Below are 23,595 nucleotides of genomic sequence, written 5' to 3' on the forward strand. Positions count from 1 at the left end.
GTAACAGTTCATGATGCCGATGGATTTTGTATTTTTATTTTGGATAGCATCGGAGGGTACGCCTAAGTGCCAACCAAACAGTAGTGTATGGAATGCCGGTGCGACGTGCGACTGCTCTAGTGCTGACTTCCCCGTGCATAGACGAACCCGCTACCGTCTCCATTTCTTCCTGAACTGTCTCAGCAGCATTACACCTTATGCTCGGTAGACCACTACGGACTCTATCGTCTAAACAATCCGTGGCTTCGAACTTGGAAATCATTCTCGCCACAGCTGCATTTGTCAACTGACCTTTATCCGTTCGAGTCCCTTTCCTATGGCGATAGGATCGTAACGCTGAACTAGCACATTCCCCATTCTGATAAAACAGCTTCACTAAAAGCGTCCGCAGCTCGTGGTCGTGCGGTAGCGTTCTTGCTTCCCGCGCCCGGGTTCCCGGGTTCGATTCCCGGCGGGGTCAGGGATTTTCTCTGCCTCGTGATGACTGGGTGTTGTGTGATGTCCTTAGGTTGGTTAGATTTAAGTAGTTCTAAGTTCTAGGGGACTGATGACCATAGATGTTAAGTCCCATAGTGCTCAGAGCCATTTGAACCATTTGAGCCACTAAAAGCGCCTCTTTAGGTAACGTCAACATGCTGCGACTGCTGGCGCATCTGATTCTCTCTCTCATTACAGCTCCTTTTATACACGATTGTCATGCGCAGTCACTGACGTTTTACTGTCCAGCGCAATCTGTCGGAAATTTTGTGAACTTTGTTTTTTTATTCTAATAAAACCCCGTGTCATTTCAAGCATGTGTGTCAATTTTTGCCTCTCTGTCTACATTATTCCGTGGTTTATTAAGTTTTCAAATTTATACTGACTTTTTGATCACCCGGTATAATGAGGCGTCAGAAGCCATGGGACACCTCATGAAATCGTGTCGGATCTCCTTTTGCCCGGCGCAGTGCAGCAACTCGACGTGGCATGGCTCAACAAGTCGCTGTAAGTTCCCTGCAGAAATACTGGATCATGCTGCCCGTACAGTCGTCCGTAATTTCGAAAGTGTTATCGTAGCAGAATTTTGTGCACGAACTAACCTCTCGATTATGTGTTATAAATGTTCCATGGGAGCCATGTCGGCTGATCTGGGTGGCCAAATAATTCGCTTGAACTGTCCAGAAAGTTCTTCAAACCAATCGCGGACAATTGTGGCCCTGCGACATGGTGAAATGTCGTCCATAAAAGTCCCATCGTTGTCTGGGAATATGAAGCCAATGAATGGTTGCAAATGGTCTCCAAGTAGCTGAACATTACCATTTCGAGTCAATGACCGGATCAGTCCGACCCGAGAACCACGCTATTTTCGAGCCACCACCAGCTTGCACAGAGCCTTGTTGCCAACTTGGGTTCATATGGTGTCTGCGGGGCACTCGAGCCCTACCATTAACTCTTAACAATTGAAATCGAGATTCTTCTGAGCAGGCCACTGTTTTCTAGTCATCTAGGGTTTAATCGATATGGTCAATAGCCCAGGAGAGGCGCTGCAGGCGATGTCGTGCAGTTAGCAACACACTTCGGTTGTCTGCTGCCATAGCCCATTAACGCAAAATTTCGCCGCAATGTCCTAATGGATACGTTCCTCGAACGTCCCACAATGCTTTTTTGCGGTTATTTGACGCAGTTTTGCTTGTCTGTTAGCACTGGCAACTCTACGCTAACGCCACTGCTCTCGGTCGCTAAGTGACGGCCGTCGGCCGCTGCGTTGTCTGTGGTGAGAGGAAATGGCCTGGATGCGGTATTCTCGGGGCCCTATTGACGCTATGGATCTCGGAATATTAAATTCCGTAATGATTTCAGAAATAGAATGCGTCTAGCTCCAACTAACATTTCGCGTTCAAAGCCTGTTAATTCTCGCTGTGCGGTCGCAACCACGTCGGAAACCTTTTCACGTGAATCACTTGAGTACATATGACAGCTCCGCCATTGCACTGCCCTTCTATATCTTGTATACGCGATACTACCGCCATCTGTATATGTGCATATCGCTATACCATGACTTTCGGCATCTCAGTGCATATCCGAAAACAGTTATAAATGTATGTATATATATATATTCTGTGATTGTGTACAAAATAACAGCTCCTTTGGTTACACATTAAGGTTTTCTACCCTTTTTACATGGTTTCCTCCGTCACAGTGCCAAGTAACATTTTCTGTAACTTGTCATAAAACACAGGAAGTTAACAAAGGACACATTCTAATTTGAAAATATTCACGGGAATATAAAATATACCAGCATGCCATACCTCGGGAATGCTGTTGAGAAGGTAGCCAACAGTTTCAAGAAGACCAGCATTCACGTAACATTGAGCCGTAGTAAAGTTAGCTTTGTAAAGTGCGCCACAGCGCGTAGCGTGAAGCAGTCGTCCTCCGTTTTCTGGCGGTGGCGCCGTTGTCGCAATTGAAAGCTTCGGTGTCTCCCTCTAGCGGGAAAGGGGGAAGGTGGGCTGTTCGTGTGGGTTTTATAAGCGGCTGTATGGACTCTCGTCGATTCGCCGTCCTCCGTGTTTTGTGCGCCGTGTCAACAAGTGTTAGTGTTTTTATCGTCCAGCGTGAACGGCTTCATGTTTATTGTTTTTTGTATCTCCATTTTTTGCCCGCCGTTTTTTTTTTTTTTTTGTATTATCTGTATCACCTCTATGTCATGTTATTGTTCCACTTAAGGCTGAAGAGCAGCGTAATATGCTGCTGACAGCCCGCCTGTATAGATGATTAAAATTACAATAAAGGAAAAAAAAAACTCTCGTCGAGAGTTGGCAGTCGGGGCATCAAGAAGCGACTTCTCTGCCGGTGCTAGAGGGACAGCACGCAGACCGCGGCATCAGCGTAAGCGACGCGAGCAGCGGCTCCGTGGTATGGGGCGATAACTGCTCGTCGCGAAAGGAATCTACCTGAGCGTGCGTCCGCGAGGGGTGTAATTTGCAGTTCGGCCATATGCAGTTTACCGGCGAGGAGGTTCTGAAAATCGGCGCGCCTTCCTGCGTCCGTTGAAACGTCTGGCAGCGGGCGGTTCGCCAGAGTATTTGGAGGTGCTGCGTTGGTTCAGTCCTGGGAGTCGTAACGCACTAGAAGTTGAGTATTGATTGTTAACAGATTTTATGAAGTTTAATTGAATTCAATTTACTTATTCTTGTTAATTATACCAGCCGTATATTTTGGGGGTTTCCCGCCATTCATTCTCGTCTGCCCACCCGCGGGATGGTGGTAATATTAGAAAGGGTGGTCCGTTTGTCCCCTTTAGAGGACGAGGGGGCGGGGGGGAGTCAGAGTAAATCTGTGGTTCGGATTGCTTCTTTCCCCTCCCAGCTTACCTACAGGTTATCTGACTCTTAGCGTCTACTATGTTTGTGAAAGTCTAAGGCACCAATGGCTGTACTGTTTAAAATGCAAGGCACTAAGACCTCATCCATTCTCTCGCCTGCCATAACTAGTATTACTAGACTCACGTGTAAAAGGTACTCTAAGAAAGAAGATATATTCCTTTTGCCTCGTGGAAAGAACTAGTCAATTGCATAACGAATTCCTGCTCATCTGGAAGCTGTAACTTACATAAATTTGTGTTTATGTATATTTGGCTATAATCAAGCAAGGTTGTTAATGTACACCGTAGTGGATTTTTTTAATATTGTTTCTAGTCAGCAAAAACTGTTGTGTGTTTTTCCAATTCAATACCTTTTAAGGCATTTACTCAACGTGCTTATGTGTTTTATACACGTTGTTTATAAGTCTGTTTTCTTCCCATGCTGTTTATGGCATTGAGTACTCTTCTTTGCAAAGCACTGATATATGTTTCACCACTTATGCTACTCCCAACAATCATGTATCATACTGAAAAGCAGAGATGATTCTTTTAACACTCTCTTGCGTCTTTTCAATGCAATTCCATAGACATTTTTTATGACTCTGTTTTTATGAATAACAGACACCAAGCACATATTAATCATACAGATATCAAATCTTCAGAATCAGGATCCACAAGTTTTGCTTTACACCATTCATTAATCAATGGGGGTATTTATCAGAGAGAATTTTAAAGTAATCCAAAGAATCGATTATAATAAAATTAAAGTAACTGATAAGTAATGCATCGATAACAACCCAAATTAACAATAAAGTCGTAGCGCATGTTGATTAGTTTTTGTATCTAGAATAGTTGAATATCACCAGATGGACAAGAAAAGAAATAAACGGGACTCTAAAATTGTTTTGCTGTACTTTTGGTTAGCTAAACAGAGTTTTCAAAACGAAGATTCCAATGTTTGTGGATATAATATTTGCGATTTGCGTGCATTAAAAGATTTGACTTAGGTCAATGAGACATCGACTTGTAATGCGGAAACTACTCAAATATCGTGGGTTGCTCACCGAGAAATGGTGAGAAACATTTTGAGAATTATCAAGAATCATATAAAACCAAGAAATCAATCAGATAACAGATTGGAATGGAAGTAACGAAAATGAGGTGGAGGAGGGTGGACCAAGGAAGTCATTTACTGGATACCAAGAAAAAAGATGTTAAATCATGGAATGTGATTGGATGGCAGTAGAAAACATGTTATAGGAGCATGAATGAGTATCGTTGACGACCATAATGCAGCGAGAACTCCTCACTCCTCTCTGTTTCCACCTCTCCCTCCATGTCACTGTCCACCCATCTCTGTCTGTCTCCTCCTCCCATCTGTCTCTTCCTACTCCCTCTCTCTACCTCTCTCCTCCACCCCTTTCTCTGACCATCTCCTCCACCCCCTCCCTCCATAATCTCCTCCTCCTCCTTTTTCTGTCCATCCCTGTCCCACCCCTCTCTCTGTCCATCTCCCTTCCTTCTTCTCTGTGATGATGTGATGACCACGTTCTTCTCCTCCACTCTCCATCGTTCTCCTCTTCCCCTTGTCTCCATCCCCACCCCCTTCCCCTTCTCTATACTCATCCCCTCCTGCCTCTATCTTTCCCTAGACATCCCTCCTACATGTAGAGCTCTGAAACCATTTCTTATCACCAACATACAGGCTGTCTTGCAAAGTAGGTCGATAAGACAGGTCAGTACTACTCCAACACAGCATGCATGCTGTGCTGGACAGCCTACATATTGGCGTGGGAAAAACAGTATCTTGCACCTCACATGTAGGCTGCCCTGCAAAGCAGGTCGATAAGGCAGGCTGCACAATCTGCCTTTCCTATAGGACAGCCTATGTGCTAGGCACTGGAGAAACACATCTGTGTCCATCTCCACTCCTACTGAAGCTAAGAGATTAGAAGTCCCATAGTGACGATCCTCACATAGCTTCCCACTTCTATGCCAAATTTGGTTTACGTTGATCCAGGGGTTTGAGAGGAGATCCCAGACAAAAACTCTCACACACATCTGGGGCATCTCCACACACATCATTACTTGTCATTTGGGCTCACTTCACAGTGGGACTCTTCACTGAAAAGAATTCTACTCCATATAGTAAGATTCCATGCCAAAGATGTGTCTGGAGATGCCCTGGACAAAGGTGGATACCGACCTTACAATCTGACTGTCATTCACCACCATACTGCCCAACAGCGAGGACTGATGGTCTAAGGTCCCATTTCTTTCCATAGCAGGCCCCACTTGGTTGTCATCTGCGTCACCCTTACAGCACAGTGCTATGTTGATGACATTTTACACTCCATTTTGTTGCCCTTCGTAGCAAGCCCTCCTGGACTTACATTTCAGTAAGATAACGCCTGCCCACACATGGCGAGAGTTTCTACTGTTTGTCTCCATGCTTGCCAAGCCCTACCTTGGCCAGCAAGGTCGCCAGATCTCTCCCCAATTGAGAACGTTTGCTGGAGCATTATGTGCTGGGCCCTTCAACCAGCGCGGGATTTTGACGATATGACTCGTCAATTGGACTGAATGTGGCACGGTATCCCTCAGAAGGACGTCAACAAATCTATCAATCAGTGCCAGGACGAATAAATTCTTTCACAAGGGCGAAAGATGGACCAACACGTTCTTGAACTGCTCAATTTTCGAAGGTTTTTCTCTTCAATAAACCATCCAATTATTCTTAAACTGCAATCATTTGTTTGTTTTTAAATGTACATGGCATCTACCGATTACTGTCCCATTTTACTTTCTTTCTGATGAATAGTTTTTCTCACCTTAGAGTGTATCTCAGTGTAATTAAGGAAAAACTGTTCTTTGAATTAAATGCTTCCAGCTAATGAGAACATGGAATATTTGTGTGAATTAGCTTCAGAGAAACGCATATGCACCTCAAACAATAAAGTGAAATTTATCCAGGAAGCTCACTCCCTCCGAAACCAGCACGTCAGGAAGTTTAAAAGCAAACGGAATGTGCCGAGCACTTACCCCTCGTTGAGGTTGGGCGCCAGCGTGACCTTGTAGGAGCGAGGCAAACTCTCTCCTGGCAGCCTCTGCGCGACCGTCGGCGACGACGCCAGCGCCACCAGCAGCGCCACGGCAGCTGCTGCTGCTACTGTTTTCATCTGGACACCAAAGTGAGTTGTAATGTAGTAACTCGGGAACCAACCAATAGCTGTGTAAACTAATGAAAGCATAAATAAAGCAAAAATGAGAATGGCGGGCCGGCCGCTGGTGGCCGAGCGGTTCTGGCGCTACAGTCTGGAACCGCGCGACCGCTACGGTCGCAGGTTCGAATCCTGCCTCGGGCATGGATGTGTGTGTGTTGTCCTTAGGTTAGTTAGGTTTAAGTAGTTCTAAGTTCTAGGGGACTTATGACCTCAGCAGTTGAGTCCCATAGTGCTCAGAGCCATTTGAACCATTTTTTTGAGAATGGCGGTAAGGCACGAAGGTTCTTCATTGCTATAAGCTTTACAGACGAAATGTTACGCTACACCTCAAAAGAGCACCTCGATCTCTTAGGAACGCTCTAGACAGTTTAGAACTGATATAAAACGGTCATGTGACATTCCACGTGAGTCATGGCAATGAAATGGGATGTACACTATCCGATCACAAGTATCTGGACACCTATTAGTGAACATTAATATGGGATGTGTCTACCACACACTGGTATGATGGCTTCAACACTTCTGGGGACACTTCCAGTGAGTTGTCTTGAAAGTCTGTGCAGAAGGGGTAGCCCATTATTTCTCAAAAGCCAAAACAACCTAAAGTAGTGATGCTGGACGCTAGGGTCTGGAGCGATCTCGAAGATCTAACTCGTCCCAAAGGTTTTCCATTGGATTCACACCAGGACTCTGGGCAGGTAGTCCATTTCAGGAATGTTAGTGTCCACAAATCATTGCATCACAGATGCAGCTTTACGACAGGGTGCACTGTGAAGCTGGCACAAAAAATTACCGTTTCCGAAGTATTCCTCTACTGTACACATACACAAAGCTATAAAATGTGTTCATAACCTTCAGCATTTAGAGTATTCTTCAGCGCAATAAGAGGACCACACCGTAACTGCGGAAAACATCGCCATCTGCAATGTCTCCTCCTCCGCACTTCATGTTGGCGCTACACACGATGACAGGTAACGTTCTACTGACATTTGCCAACTCAAACCCTTCTATTGGATTGTTACTCTCTACTATATTCTCTAGTATAGCGTGATTCCTCACTCCAAATTATTTGCTTTCAGTCACCCACTGTCTAGCAATGCCGCTCTTTACGTCATCCCAACCGTCACTTACCACTGACTATAGAAATGTGTAGCTTACGAGTAGCTGCTAGACCATTCTAGTCCTTTCTTTTATCTCTCAACGCACAGACATCCTGTGAGCCGGGCTGCTGGTATCACTTTGGAACTCACGAGTGATTCCTTATACTGTTTTCATGCGGTTAAGTTCAACCATATATTGAGCAAGCAGTAAAGGAAACGAAAGAAAAATTCGGAGTAGGAATTAAAATCCACGGAGAAGAAATAAAAACTTTGAGGTCCGCCGATGACATCGTAATTCTGTCAGAGACAGCAAAGGACCTGAAGGAGCAGCTCAACGGAATGGACAGTGTCTTGAAAGGAGGATATAAGATGAACATCAACGAAAGCAAAACGGGGATAATGGAATGTAGTCGAATTAAATCTGGTGATGCTGCGGGAATTAGATTAGGAAATGAGACAATTAAAGTAGTAAATGAATTTTGCTATTTGGGGAGCAAAATAACTGATGATGGTCGAAGTAGACAGGATATAAAATGTAGACTGGCAATGGCAAGAAAAGCGTTTCTGAAGAAGAGAAATTTGTTAACATCGAGTATAGATTTAAGTGTCAGGAAGTCGTTTCTGAAAGTATTTGTATGGAGTGTAGCCATGTATGGAAGTGAAACGTGGACGATAAATAGTTTAGACAAGGAGAGAATTGAAGCTTTCGAAACATGGTGCTACAGAAGAATGCTGCAGATTAGATGGGTAGATCACATAACTAATGAGGAGGTATTGAATAGAATTGGAGAGAAGAGAAGTTTGTGGCACAACTTGACTAGAAGAAGGGATCGGTTGGTAGGGCATATTCTGAGGCGTCAAGGGATCACCAATTTAGTATTGGAGGGCAGCGTGGAGGGTAAAAATCGTAGAGAGAGACCAAGAGATGAATACACTAAACAGATTCAGAAGGATGTAGGTTGCAGTAGGTACTGGGAGATGAAGAAGCTTGCACAGGATAGAGTAGCATGGAGAGCTGCATCAAACCAGTCTCAGGACTGAAGACCACAACAACAACAACAACATGTTCAACCAACCGCCGCAATGCTTCATTGTCACTGTCCATCATCATATGAGGTCTGCCTGGTCTTTGTTTAGCTGCTGTTGTTCCTTCGCGTTTGCATTTCACGGTCACCTCATGAACAGTGGACTTGAGCAGCATTAGAAAGGTTGAAATAACCCGGGTGGATTTGTTACTCAAACGATATCAAATGCATACACCTCTTTCGACGTAACTGAGCTCTCCCGACCACCATTCTGCTGTTATTGCTTCTCTGCTGACTTCGCCACAATTTACGCCTCTTTTTATACTGGCTGTTCCGCTTCTCGTGACATCCAGCGGACAATTCCACGTAACACATTGGTGTCCGGATATTTGATCAGATAGTGTATGAGCAAATCGGGTGTAAGGAGTCCGAACAGTGACGTGGGTCGACGTGGAGACATGGCAGAAAGAAACTATCGTGTTTTGACCTGTTCATGACAACACTGCGAATGAAGTTGCCCGACAGTTTTGTGCATCAGCGAGGACTGTCCCATGTAGCCACAAGAAATGGTTCATCACTATGCAGTCATGCAAAACAGATTAAGAACAGTGGTAGCGAAAAGGACGGATTGGAACCAGAGCTGAGTGTCGCGCCTTGTAAATGACTACCTGTTTCACGTCCGACAGAAGTTGTTGCTGTCAGTGAGTGTAGGTCCATCTCAAACAGTTCGTGAGCGAACATTGTGAAAAGAATTACAAACAATGGACATCTGGAGTCCGGTATACCTTAAAGGCCGTTCCTCACAGCGGCACAGTGGGCCAAACAACACAAAGTACCTCACTGGACGTGTGTAATGTGGTTCGGCGAGTTAAGATTTTGTCGCTTCTCAAATAATGTAAGGCGTGCAGCGCCACAACGTCCTATTGCGGCGTTTAACCTGCAGTGTGTCAGGACTGTAGTTCTAGTTGGAGGTGATTCTGTGATGCTTTTTTTGTACTAGGACTTCATCCCACACGTTCAGGATACTGTGAACATGAACCAGGATGATTATTTCAACATTCTCATTGATCAAATATTGCCCGTTCGTCTGCTCTCTCATGACGAGTATGCAGTGAAAGGGAAAGTGTTACCGGTGCAGTCTTGCTGACAACGAAAATCATCTGCAGAAAATGATGAATAAATTGTCAAATATTTTAGAAGAGTATCAGTGAGGTTTAATGTAAGCAAGACTAATTTCATGACAAATAAAAACGAAAACCAAAAAGGAATAGCAAAATTAAAAATTAGAGGAAAGAAAATATAGCAAATAAATAAGCATTTGCAGACAAGAAAGAGCTTCTAACAAACAACGAAACAATGAAATTTAGAGAAATTACCTAGAGACAAGAACCAGAAACTCCTCATATTTCGTTAAAGAGTATAATCACAGGAACTCCTAAAATAATATAATTAACATTAGCAATCTCGTACTGTGATATTAAATGAAGTTAAATAAGTTCATTGTACAGTATCTAAAAATGTACATCCTTGACTTCTTTCCATGTTACAGATACTGTTCTCCACGGGATCCATGGAACACGACTGATGTATTTTTGTGGGTCTTTATGGGCCTCTTAAATTCAGAGTTTGCAAATCAGTTTGACGATTACGGGTTTGGTTGGTCATGTACTCCAACACAACGTACACACTGGAATGCAGCTCTGGCTGCAGGATTTCATGTACCGCAATCGATTTTCAGGTACATGTAAAAGCTCTGCTTCATTTGAGTCGTGGCTGGGTTGCCATGTTGCAGGTTTAGAGTGGTTAATGTGTATGAAGTAAATCTGTGTGGAACAAAGCACAAGAGCAAGTACTGGACTTACCAGGAAGCTACAATTTCTTTCATTAAACTGACGAGAAGTAGACAGGGTGTTTATAAATGAATATTGGGGTTTTAACGCTTTATCGTATTTATTATTTTAAACTTACAGTTATAAGTGATATGTAAAATGAAAGAGCAACTCAAACAGTTTCGCCAAGAACCTTATAAATGTCCAATGTGAGCACCATTTGTCACACAGCACACATCAAGTCTATAGCTGAGTTCTTCCCAAACATTGATAAGTGTTTCAGTGATTGTAGCAACAGCTGCTTCAATCCGGTTTCTTAATTCAAGGAGGTCTGCTCGTAGCGGAGGCACGTACACACTATCCTTGATGAAGCTAAAAAGGAAGAGATCACATGGCGTTAGGTCGGGTGCACGTGAAGGCCATGCAAAGCAAGCCCTGTCATTGGGCCCGTTGCGGCCTATCCAGCGCTTGGGTACAGTGAAGTTCAACCACTTTGCCATTGTGGTGGCGCACCATCTTGCTGAAAAATGAAGTTCTTACCTTATTCCAACTGAGGGAAGAGCCATTGCTCTAGTGTATCGAGGTAAGAAGTGCCAGTTACAATAGGTTCACCAAAACAGAAAGGCCCATAAACTTTTCGCCGGTATATGGCACAAAAAACACCTCATGAGGATTTTCTGAGCCCCAGATGCACACATTGTGAGCGTTAACATGTCCAGTAAGGTGAAAGGTGGATTCATCACTGAAGACAACATGATCCAGGAAATCTTCATCGTCATGAAACAAAATTTCGTTTGTGAAATTGGCACGTAATCCATGATCTGCCGGCTTTAGAGCCTGTAATAACTGTAAATGGTAAGGACGTAGTTGTACGCATTTTCTTAAAATTTTCCAAACAGCCGACACAGGAACTTGTAATTCACGACTAGCCGTCTGAACCGATTTCTTTGGGCTATGAGTGAATGACTCTCTCCCTCGCTCAACAGTCTCTTCACTAACTTGTGGCCGTCCTGTGCTCTTCCCTCTACAAAGGCAGCCAGTATCTTCAAATTGATGATACCATCTATGAATGTTATTATCACTTGGAGGATCACAACCGAACTTCAGATGGAACGCACGTTGCACAGTATCTATAGATTCGGTCTTTACAAACTGCAAAACACAAAACGCTTTCTGTTCACTAGTCGCCAACTTCGCCACTACTGCTGTCTAGCGGATTGCGCGCTGCGCATGCGCACTGGTGGAAAACACAACTGTTTGAGTTACTCTTTCATTTGACATATCATTTATAACTGTAAGTTTAATGTAATAAATATTATAAAGCGTTAAAGCCCCGATATTTATTTATAAACACCCTGTGTTTTTTTATGATGTGGAAAGAGGTACAAAAGTGCTGATGTATTCACTGAATTAACAGAATAGAATGGATTGGCAAGAACCCTGTATACTCTACGTAGCTACACTTACTCTTACTTTTACTGGTAAAGACTCTCGATACAGTCTATAACTGGTGCTAAAATATTTGCTAATTACATGCACAGGGTTAAGAGTAATTAGGAAATTTTCTAGCCGTTTCAGGACTCAAAAAGGGTGGAGCGTAAATAACGTCCAACCAACTGTCACTTTATACTTTTTCCACAAGACGAACCGCCGAAGTGGTTACAATAAAACGACTTCACAATCATTAACTGACGAGTTTAAGATTTTTAAACAAATTTTCTTAAGAAATGTCCCTCACCTCTTCGTTAAGGGGTCACTAACATCCATAAGGAGATCGCAATTGCTCTCTCTATTAAAAGCACTGAAAGTATTAAGAGGGTACTGATAATATTCATCGTATTGATGAAATCAGAACAGCTGCTATAAGACACAACTTGTGTAAAAAAAACTGATCCTCAGGAAACTGGTATTGGACTGGGCTATCAAAATCAGTTGTGGCCTCACGCGAAGACAAAAAAGCGATTACCATTTCCAAAGTTCTGTTTTAGTCGTTGGCAAGTTGTGTTGCATGTAAAGATGGTTATTTTAACTGTTCAGAACAGTGGTGCGGTTGTATGCTGAAAGATATCCTAGTCTAGCGAGGCCCTTGTGATCTGTCTTTGCAACATTATAAAGAAAAATTCAAGAAACTGGACGTATGAAGAATAATTTACTCCTATATAAATGAACAGCAACTGACGACAGATGCGTAAGTAACGTTTTAGTAGCAGTAACACACAATTGGCATGTCTTTACAAGCCAGCTTCAACGTGTTAGTGAGATCAGCCGAAGAAGTGTTTGCGAATACCACATTCCACTGCACGTTTCACTCCATCAGCAGCTCCATGGCAACGACTTCCAAAATCTGTTATAGTTCTCGGAATAGTGTCTACGAAAACTACAAAATGATCAGATGTTTTTATGTAAGATTTTGTTTACGGATGAAGCATCGATTAGAAAACATGGGGAAACACATCGCAGTAATAAGCACTGTTTAGCAGAAAATTCACTCTGACTGAGAGACGTTGATAAAGAAACGTCCTCTATCTGTCAAAGTGTGGTGTGCGCTTTGGAAAAACGGCGTCATTGGCCCCTGTTTTAGTGATTGAATTCTCAATAGCCGCAGGTATCTACAGTACCTAACTGATATGCTGCTGCAACTATTGGAGGACATGAAAATTATAACCAATGCTGGTAGGTGGCTAAAAAAGTCAACAGACGTTAATTGAAGTTCTTTATTAAATCAGGGTTTTAGGGCTTAGCCTGTTATCAAATTACCTGTCAAAAAATATTTTATACATCGATCATAAGAAAATGGTATTCCAGATCAAATGTGATATAGAAATATACGTCACACATTACAGTGCAGGTACCAGATCGCTTTTGTTAGCTACTACTCTCAAGTTAACAAGAGCAACGTCAATACACATTTGAAGGAAATATTGCCTCCAAAAATTAAGAGTAAGAACTGCTCACAACAGATGGCATGCTGAGTAATGCCGCTGCATAATCCCACGGAAGAAATTTTTATTTTATCTTTATTAATCTTTCCGTTCTGTTGAGAACAAAATAACATTTTAAAAGCATTTTCTAAGTTTTAATAAAAAATATCTACCCAGTTTATCTATCCTGTTTGGTAATTTATTGCTTTTGTTGTTACTAGTATTCCTTTTGGTATGCACTTGCGTCAATCGCTATTGTGTCTGTTATTCTGATGTGCATCATGCCTCAGCTGTTTAGCTGTAGTTCATCTCCATGCATATGCAGAGGCAACACACGACTCTGTTCGTTTGTGTTTAGCAGAATCATGTTGTTTTATCGGTTTATGGCTTTTCATCACATTGCTGTGTATTTTTACATAAAATTTTTGCATTTTATATTTGGTCATTTGGTTTTAACTTCATCTAGTAGTGGCTTATATATCAGTGCGTTTACCACTTTTGTTATTTTTATATCAGTTGTTTGCCAATTACCCTTGTGTGGTTGTCTCTTCGTAATTAATCAGGGCATTCTACAATCAAATGTAACGTGTAAATCTAAACAAAAATAAAACTTTCTTCCATGGGATTACGCAGCGCCAGTGGTCAGCACGCCATCTGGTGTGAGTGGTTGATAGTCTTACTTTTGGAGGAAGTATTACCTTCAAATCCGTTTTGACATTGCTCATGATCACTTGACGCTAGTAGTTTACAATTGTGATTTATACCTGCCGCGATAAATGTGTTTAAAATTATTTCATCATCTTTGTTACCTGGTAAATGTCCTCCCCTGCTAGCTGAGTGGTTAGCGCGACGGAATGTCATGCCTACCGGCCCGGGTTCGCTTCCCGGCTGGGTCGGAGATTTCCTCCGCTGAGGGACTGGATGTTGTGTTGTCCCTATCATCATCATTTCATCCCCATCGACACGCAAGTCGCCGCAGTGGCGTCAACTCGAAAGACTTGCACCAGGCGAACGGTCTACCCGACGGGAGGCCCTGGCCACACAGCATTTACATTTACCTGGTACATATCATTTGTACTATCTATATTCTAATGCGTGTCATGTATTTCTCTATCAAGTCTTGATCTGGATGCAAGAACCGTAGAGGTGTCGAGCTATGGAAAGGCTCCGCCCTGGTACTAAAGCGAGACTGGTCTCCACGGGGTCCGAGCCGGTAGCCGCTGCGAGGGCTGGAACTCTGTCGACTCAGTACGAGAACCACACCATCACAGCGATGACGTGGATTACACCACGTCCCAGTGTGGGAATGCACCATTTCGGGGATTACGTGATCAGGAATGGTGCCTCCTCACAGCAGGGCTGCGTCGAGCGACCACAAATGCCAGCCGCCCCAGCAAAGGGTTTTCTGTCGTCGCCCTTAGCCAGAGGTAGTCGGCGACAATCCACGAACTGGTGTGGATCATCCAGCCCATTGCTACGAGACGCTACTTCCGCTTGCTGTTGGTGTATGGGCTGATTCTGCCTGGAACTTAAGTAGTACGTTTAAGTAGGAGGCCATCTGCTAGCTACACTGGACTCGCATTCGGAAGGACGACGGTTCAATCCCGCGTCCGGCCATCCTGATTTAGGTTTTCCGTGATTTCCCTAAATCACTCCAGGCAAATGCCGGGATGGTTCCTCTGAAAGGGCACGGCCGACTTCCTTCCCCATCCTTCCCTAATCCGATGAGACCGATGACCAAGCTGTCTGGTCTTCCCCAAACCAACCAACCAACCATCTGCTAGCTGACTTCAACCAACTGCAGGATCCCTACCCTGGGTTCCAGGATTCGCACCTGCAACTGACTTGCCGCCGAGCTGCTGCGCGCCTACGCCTATGCCCCTACACCCTATGCCGGTGTCTCGGGTGTTGGGGTTCAGCGCACCTCTGCTCCTCTCTGCGACTTGGCGTGAGCAGCACTTGGCTGGCTACGTGAACTAACCGGCCGTGGAGTTTCCGACCCTTTGTAGGTGCCACAGGTACCGACCAAACAATTTGGCACCGTAGGTTTTCCGACTGCAGCCTCCCCCACTGTCGAATTACGCTAGTCGTTCACCAGCATTGGATGCTTCACTCAGACAATGCCTTCCCCAACAGCCTTTCTTTCCTTATAGTTTCGTAGGTCTAAATTACTTGAGTTCTATACACTGTGGGTAATGGAAATAGTTACAACAACAGAAGGGAAGCCGTGTCTTCTCAAGAATGGCCATCGCTACTGCGTGCACAGAAAATGTGATGAGTACACCAACTGGTGAATTCCGAAAGGAGTAAGTGCCATCCAAACGGAGTAAGTGCCGGGCCCGTTTAAAACTTGCAAGTGGCAGAATCATGGCTGAACAGCAACATTCTTGCCCACCTACTGAAGTAAACGTGCAGATTAAGAAACGAATACATAAATACAGGAAAAGAGCCCATTAAGGAAAGATAGTATTTGTTTTCCATATTTTTAAAGAGGAGCTTCTAGATTACAAAGACAGATGTATAGATTTCGTTACAAATATTCCAAAATATGAGAACTCTAAGATTGCATGGTGTAAAGCAAGGAAGGAAGTTATTGGGATGACCCAAAACCCTGCAAGTAGTTCGGACATTCAACTGAGCGCTGAGCGAAGAGTTTTGAAAGCAACTAAAGCTAATAGTTTTTTTAATGTAATTGCCAATGGAATCTGCTGCTGACAAAATGAATCTGGTGCTCGGTCGTGAAGAAGCGGAGAAAATCCTGTCGGAAAACGGAAGTTTTCTTATGGACGGGACATCTGGCAATTGTTCGAAACAATTCAAACAACTGTACACCGTACATGTTGACATCGGAAGAGACGAAGGTGTTTCCTCTCTTCTTTGTTTTGGTCCCAGACGAAAGTCAAAACACATATTAATGACTGCTTTCCGGATTGAAAAATAAGATGCCTGGGTGGTCGCCGAAAACGGCAGTGCTAGACTTTGAAATGGCTACAATTAAAGCTGTAAAAATAGTTTTCCCCGAAACATCTTCTCCTGGTTGCAATTTGCATTTCAATCGATGTCTGTGTAAGAAAACATAGCAAATAGGACTAACGGAGGAATACGGGGATAGAGAAGAAGTCCGGTTGTTTTGCCGCATGTGTGATGCAGTCGCACATCTTCCGCCGAACACTGTTGATGAAGTGTAGGTGGTAATAATAGAGAAAATGTCCAGTGGAGAAAAGATTAAATTCGCAGACTATATGATCAATAGATGGAAAATCCTAGTGTACCAATTGAAATGTGGAATTTTTCTAACTGGCGGCACAGGACCACGAACGCAGCCAACAGTTGGCGTAGGAAACTAAACTCCTCAATGACTCGATAGCATCCGAACGTATACTTCCTGATATATAAGTTGAAGGAGTAGGCAGTAAGTTCTTTATTTGAAATTAAAATAGATTCTATTGACCTTATTCTTCATAAAAGAAGAAAAATATGCACAGATTTTGACAAAAGGGTAAAAGACATTATTATATTATATACCGATCAAATAAATTCACATATGGTGAATACATTTTAGTGTCAACTACTTGTAACAATTGAAAATTTGTGCTGAACCCAGATTTCCTGTTTGTCATTAGAGGTCGCTTTAACAACTTCCGCTATCCGAGCACTTGCCCAATGCTGGTCCAAACTTCCTTATGTCACCCTGTCACTGCCACATTCGTGAAACTACGCATAGAAAGCCTGGTGTTGTTTCTTTTTATTGTCATTTTTTATGCATGCGTGTGTGAAGGACATACATTGTGATAAAGGGCAGGTACTGCATCAGCTCAGACGCTGTCACTAACTATTGCCACCTAGAAAAACTCCGAAAGTATGATAGGAGCTGAAAAGTTTGCGGGTCAAATGTTGCATGGGACAACAGGGGCCATAATATGAGGGTTCTTTGTTGCTAGGCGGGGTCGCTTCAGAGATATGAAGGTCAACTTTGTTTTTTTTTAATGGGATGCTATAGTTTGGTACTTATTTTCTGATAGTGGCTATCAAGACGAACCCAATGGTGTGAAATTGCATTTCAGCCACTGCTTTCGGAGATACGAGTACAATTTTGTAATTGCACGGTTAAAATTTTGTGTCCTTTTTTGTACGTTATCCTAAATAATTTTACTTATACATAACATTATGTTCTTCTTTTAGTTCAGTAGACCCAGGATATGTATGTTATTACTCCCTGAAAATTTGAATACTCTACTCGAAGTGGTTTCTGAGATTTAGGGAAAAATGCAACAGAAAATGAAAATTTTCAGGGACAGCTTCTGAAGTTTCAAAAGACTGTAACTCAATATATGCTTAATTTTTTATTTTTAGTCACTTAGGAGCACCCTGCACCATACTGTCCATCATCCTCTTGATGTTTTTTCAAGTATTTTCCTTCTTTTCTTCTTTCTGGACTCCTTAGTGGCCAACTGGGCTGCATACTCTGCTTTATCAATGCGGACCTTCTCCATCCGTTCACGTTCTCTAACGCATTTTTTTACAGGATTTATTCCCATATGCTGTAGCACTTTCATCCTACCAGTGTTGCCGTCATTAAAAGCAATAAGAGCATCAGTGACCCCCCTCTTCAGTGTCTTCATTCCAACAAAAACATTTTTTGGTAATCGATTCCATGTAAGATTATTGAACGACTCATTGGGATTTTGAGTCTGACCATGCAAACACTTCTTCAGCAAGTCAGGATTTGCCAGGTCTCTGTAAATAGATTTTATGATATCCATGACTGCTGCTGGTATGGAATGTTTATGGCTGTAAGAACTGTTTGAGAACTGGGCATTGCGGTAATTACAGCATGAATCACGTCCAGGAGAGCAAAGTTGGTGTACTGGATTTTCATCAGTTGACAGTCTGTGGAAGAAGGTAACCCATTCTGCCTGCTTCATTTTCAACAAATCCTCAGTATTATTTCTAATGGCCATACCATAATACTGATGTAGTTCATCAATCATTTTATCTGTCAGCCTGCCTCTTCTGGTTTTACCATCAGAAAGTTTATTGTCTCTCAAGTTTTGTTTCAACTTCCTCAGCGTGATGCCCATCCTCTTCCGGACATGACCAATATAAACACGTAATTTAAACGTTATAACACAGCCTTCTATACAAAAATTACCAGTTTTGTTAGTTTTTGAAGTAACGCACGTAAAAATTTTAAAATTTTCAACCAGTGTAGATTATATTTTAAAAAATAAAATAAAATACTTCCCATGTGAGTTTATAAGTGACATATATCATTTTATACGGAAAATTTCAAATTTTATAGTGAGATACAATACGAAAACATTAAAAAAATTCCATTCTAACTCTACTTAAAGGTAAGCTGTCATATACTTTATATTTGTAGTACTGATACCTAATATTTTGCGATAAAGATATGTGTAAGTTTGCGGTAGTGAAAACAGGAAATCTTTGTTGTAAAAGTAGGCTGTTTTGCGAAAATGCAGTCGGACTTTTCGAATTGTGGCATTTGCGATGTTTGAAGTATTTTAATATGAGGCAGCAGGGCTCCCAATCGGGAATATTTAAGAGCTGATTATTGGTCCCGATATTTTGGTTACAGCCAAGAGTATTTTCTCATATACATTGATCAGGAAAGGGAGAACAGATCAATTTCTAATCGACTTTCTTTTGTTTTCGTATACATTTCAGTCTAGAGATAGAACAGACATTCCGATTAGTGGCTCATGTACAGCCAGGCACCTTTCAGCCAAACACCAAGCGAACTGGTTGTGGGGCAGCGCCAGTCCCAAGTGAAATTATTTGGGATGGGATTTTCAGTCCAAGAATTTGTCTTACCTCCAAGAGAAGCCTCCTGAAAACCTTGACCAGAATCATGAGATGGAAAATACACCCTAAGATAAAAGAATGGACGCACCATGAAGGAATTATCCCAATGGGACGGAAATCGATAGATGTGATGTACCTGTACAAACAAATGATTATAGTTTCAGAAAAAATGGATGATTTTTTCAAGAGAAAGAACTTCACAAAATTGAGAAAGTCAAAACGCGTTGGTCCACCTCTGGCCATTATGCAAGTAGTTGTTCGGCTTAGCATTGATTGACAGAGCTGTTGGATGTCCTCCTCGGTGATATCGGCCCAAATTCTGTAGAGGTGGTGCCCTGAGCTGGCTGGAGGGGCCTGCCCATAATGCTGCAAACGTTCTCAACTGGAGAGAAATCCGCCAAACTTGCTTGCCATGGCAGGGTTTGGCAAGCACGAAGACAACAGTAGAAAATGTCGCCGTATGCGGGTGGGCATCTCCTTGCTGAGACGTAAGCCTAGCATGACTTGCTTGATGGACAACGAAACGGTACGTAGAATCTCGTCGACGTACCGCTGTGATGTAAGCGTCCGCAGATGACAAGTAAAGGGGTTCTGCTATGAAATGAAGTGACACCCCAGACCATCACTCCTGGTTGTCGGGGCGTACGGCGGGCGACAATGAAGCTGGTATCCCGACATTGTCTTGGACGTCTCCAGACACGTCTCCACTGGTTATCGGGGCTAAGTTAGAAACGGGACTCATTACCGAAAACAATTCTATTCCAGTCAATTAGATTCCAGGCCTAATGTGGCCGACACCACTGCAGACGGGCCTGTTGGTGTACAGTGGTCAATGGAGTCGGTGCATGTTCAGCCCCCTAATAGTCCTTATGGTCACTGAAGCACCTATTTGTACGTCGATTCGATGGTAATCATGGATGCGGGGCTCTGAGTGCCTCTCTGACGACTGCTCGGCCCTCACATTTTATCGTCTCTCTAGGTCGACCTGTTTCTTCTTGAAAATGTGTTCTGCCATGGTTCACCCATTCCTGCAGTCGAATAGTGCCATCGCACCTATTCAAATGTAGAGCGATTCGCCGATCACTCGAACCGACTTCTTTGAGCCCTATTACACATCTCTCGGATGCTGACGTCTGCGTTAATTACTCAAGCGCCTGTATGCGAGACGTAGTTATTGTCCAGCTGAGTACGTGGAATGAAGTTCGCAAAGACTTTGTACCCTAGTATCGACATGTCCCCTGTTTCCCATCCTTGCTAGCTTCGCAGTGAAATTGGACTTCAGCACCACATTTTGATCCATCGACCGCCAAATTTTACAATTCTGTGTTTTCCATCGATACCCGCATGAGTATTAATTTGTGACCAATTAGCATAACTCCCTAGTGGTACGTAGTTTTCTTAATTTTTATTTATTTTTCATAGCGCATATTATTTTTCAGCTCGATTCTGGGACAGTATATCTCCGATCAGAAAAAGAAAGCCTGGTGTACGTCAACATATAATTGTTAGTGACGATACAGAGTACAGTCGACTAATTGCTCGACGCGTGTAGTATCTCTGTCTTCGTGATAAATACAGACCTTAGCACAGAAATAGTGGGAATAATATCAGCTGTTTCATTGAGTCGGTGGATTTTGCTGAATAGCGTGAATTTCTAAAAGATTTAGTGTTCTTTCATTAGTAAAAGCCGGCTGCAAAACTAATTATTATAAAGGAGAATCTGTGCCAATTTCTGCTTTCCTTCTGATTAAGGATAGGGGAAGACGCGAAAAAAACATGGAAAGTTTGGAAATTATAAAGAACACAACAGTTTGCCTCCTACATTTTCTTGAAGATCAAATTATTCGGGAAATTAGAGCAACCTGTCCAATGGTAGCCTCCCAAATGTTTTATAGAGGTACAACAAGCATAGATATTGATATTGAAGATAGGCTTATTCTTTTCTTAGGTTCTGCACTAGTACTCCCTCGTACAATGTTGGGTTAGTAAAATAATGCTGTTCCATGCTTATTCCCAAATTCACCTGCGTTTTTGTACTCTCCTGATTTTTTTCAGTACGCAGTAGAAAGAAAAGTGTAAGAACAAGTAAAAAGCGTTTATTTGCCTCTTTATGTGGGTACCAATACTGATTTGAAACTTAGGTTACTGATGGAATCATGTGGTACAACTCTCTGTTAGTTCACAACAGCTACGAATACGTCATATGTAATGTGTCTAATTTTATTTTAAAATGGTACCCAAAACGTTTGTTGCCACATCTCTTATCTTGGAAGTACTCGTACTCGTATTACTAACTTCCGTTAGTACGCTGCTAGAATAATCGCGAATAAATTTTTCGTCTAACGATACAAATAAATGCTTATTAGTCTTTCCTGAAAAATTGCGCTACTGACATATTTGTCTTTTACCTGTCGTCCTACAACTATTAATAATGTTCTGTAAATTGTATACCTTGTCTTTTCATGTGCATTTTACCATTTCTTTTCACCATGCTTATGTATGTACGCAATATTAAATCGTATACTAACACGAAAACTAATTATAAAGTAGTTTAATGTAATATAAGCGTATCCTATGTATGACAAACACACTGCAGTGTAATGCCTGTTATTATAATTTTACGTTATTAATGTAAATCAATTAACAATATTTTAAAGTACTGACAATGCGAAACCACACAAATTGTGTTTAATTTTATGTTTTATATTATAAATACAGTCACATCAGTCGAATTTAATTTACGAACCCGCCGCCTCGCTATCGACTCAAAGCGTAACGTCTTCAAAGCTGTGCTACGGCGTTGAGTTCACGAAGGCGTTGGTAGCGTACTCTATGACGCTGTCGATTGCAGGCTACTTAACTGACTGTTTTCCTCTAAAGAACAGAGCGACCACTTTGGGATAGGCCCTTCAAGGGGTTGCGGTTCTTTTCAACCAAACGTCCCAGCAGGCTTATAGTGAGGCAGAGGGACTCCCAGTTTTGACTTTGCAGTTCCGGCATTTACCAGCTAACCAAGAGAAACCCCCTGAAAATCTTGGTCGGAACCGGAGGTAGTAACTGTTTTAATTTACTTCCAGGACAATGTTATCAATTGTCCCAGGTAAAAATTAAAATGTGGTGTATGTGGTTGCCGGATGTGTGTGTGTGTGTGTGTGTGTGTGTGTGTGTGTGTGTGTGTGTGTGTATGTGTGTGCCAGTACGAGAGTGTTATGACGAAGTATTTTGTGTTAAAGGACATTTTGAAGTTTTCCACCAAGGCTGCTTTTCACAAGTATTCAGTTTATTGTATTTTGCACAACAGGCTAGTTTCAGCCTTAGAGGACATTTTCCAGCGCAGTCTAAATGAAACAGGTCAAAGATTAAAGTGCATTCACTTTCAGATCGGCTATATTCGTTGTTTACGGGGTATACCTCTTTGAAAATTTCAAATTATTTTTACTTAAAATGTTCTCTTGGATATCTGTAGTGTTCGTCCCAAGATCCCTAGAAACTCTGCTATTGAGTTACAGAGCGATCTGTGAAAAAGTGTCGCCGAAAACTATTCACAGAGGACAAAAATAGTCGACGTTGAAGCCAGTGTGGCAGCATGTAAATTTAACGAGAGCCTAACAGGCATTGCTGAAAATATGAATTGTGCTCTAACCTGAAATCGGGCTAGCCAGCCTGTCATAACTTCTACACAAAAGTGAATGAAAAACGTATCGAGCGATTGCTGTATGGTACAGGGATCACTGTCAGGAGGTATGTTCAACTTAACGCTTCCTTCCAGAAACCGTACTTTTCAAATTGGCGGGAAACATAACTTTAGAACGGTACATAAGATTTTGATCGAAGTTTGATACCGGAATCCTAAATTGAATTCTCTTTCAGCGTAGGAAGCCATTTTGTGATAACTTCAAAAGTCTGTTTTCCATACACGCTTTCGTCTCGATTTTGAGGTCGAAGAAAATTACATTTGTTTCATCACGTCATCTTTTTGTCAAAAGTTAATGTTTTTAAATATCCTACGTATATTTATAGAAAATAATACTGAAAACGACTTAAACAAAATTATTTCGCTACAGGTCCAAGAGGCGGGCTTCGGGAATTCCCCTCGGTGACCAATGTTCTGACAGCAAGGCGTCCTACCAACTGGTGCAGGGAGCATCCAGTGTGGAAACAAAAATGATTTCTTAAGGATAAGAATGAGAGAAATAAAACTTTATTATTAGATTTAGCATAAATTTACATTTTACTTGAAAAAACTCGAAAATCACCAATTTTTCATGGATTCAGAGAAGGCTACCAGCTTAACGACAAGATAATTGTACAGCACATCGACACCTGG

General features: G+C 42.4%; 1 protein-coding gene across 1 annotated transcript in view; it reads right to left on the reverse strand.

Annotated features, from left to right (window-relative positions):
- LOC126253287 (aminopeptidase N-like) overlaps window positions 1-23,595 on the reverse strand; it is a 210,371-nt gene that overhangs the window by 179,022 nt on the left and 7,754 nt on the right. The window contains exon 2 of the mRNA XM_049954513.1: window positions 6,386-6,522. Within this exon, the coding sequence (XP_049810470.1) occupies window positions 6,386-6,522 (137 nt within the window). The remainder of the gene's footprint in view (window positions 1-6,385; window positions 6,523-23,595) is intronic.

Source organism: Schistocerca nitens, chromosome 4, assembly GCF_023898315.1.
Source record: "Schistocerca nitens isolate TAMUIC-IGC-003100 chromosome 4, iqSchNite1.1, whole genome shotgun sequence".
NCBI classification, from domain to species: Eukaryota; Metazoa; Arthropoda; class Insecta; order Orthoptera; family Acrididae; genus Schistocerca; species Schistocerca nitens.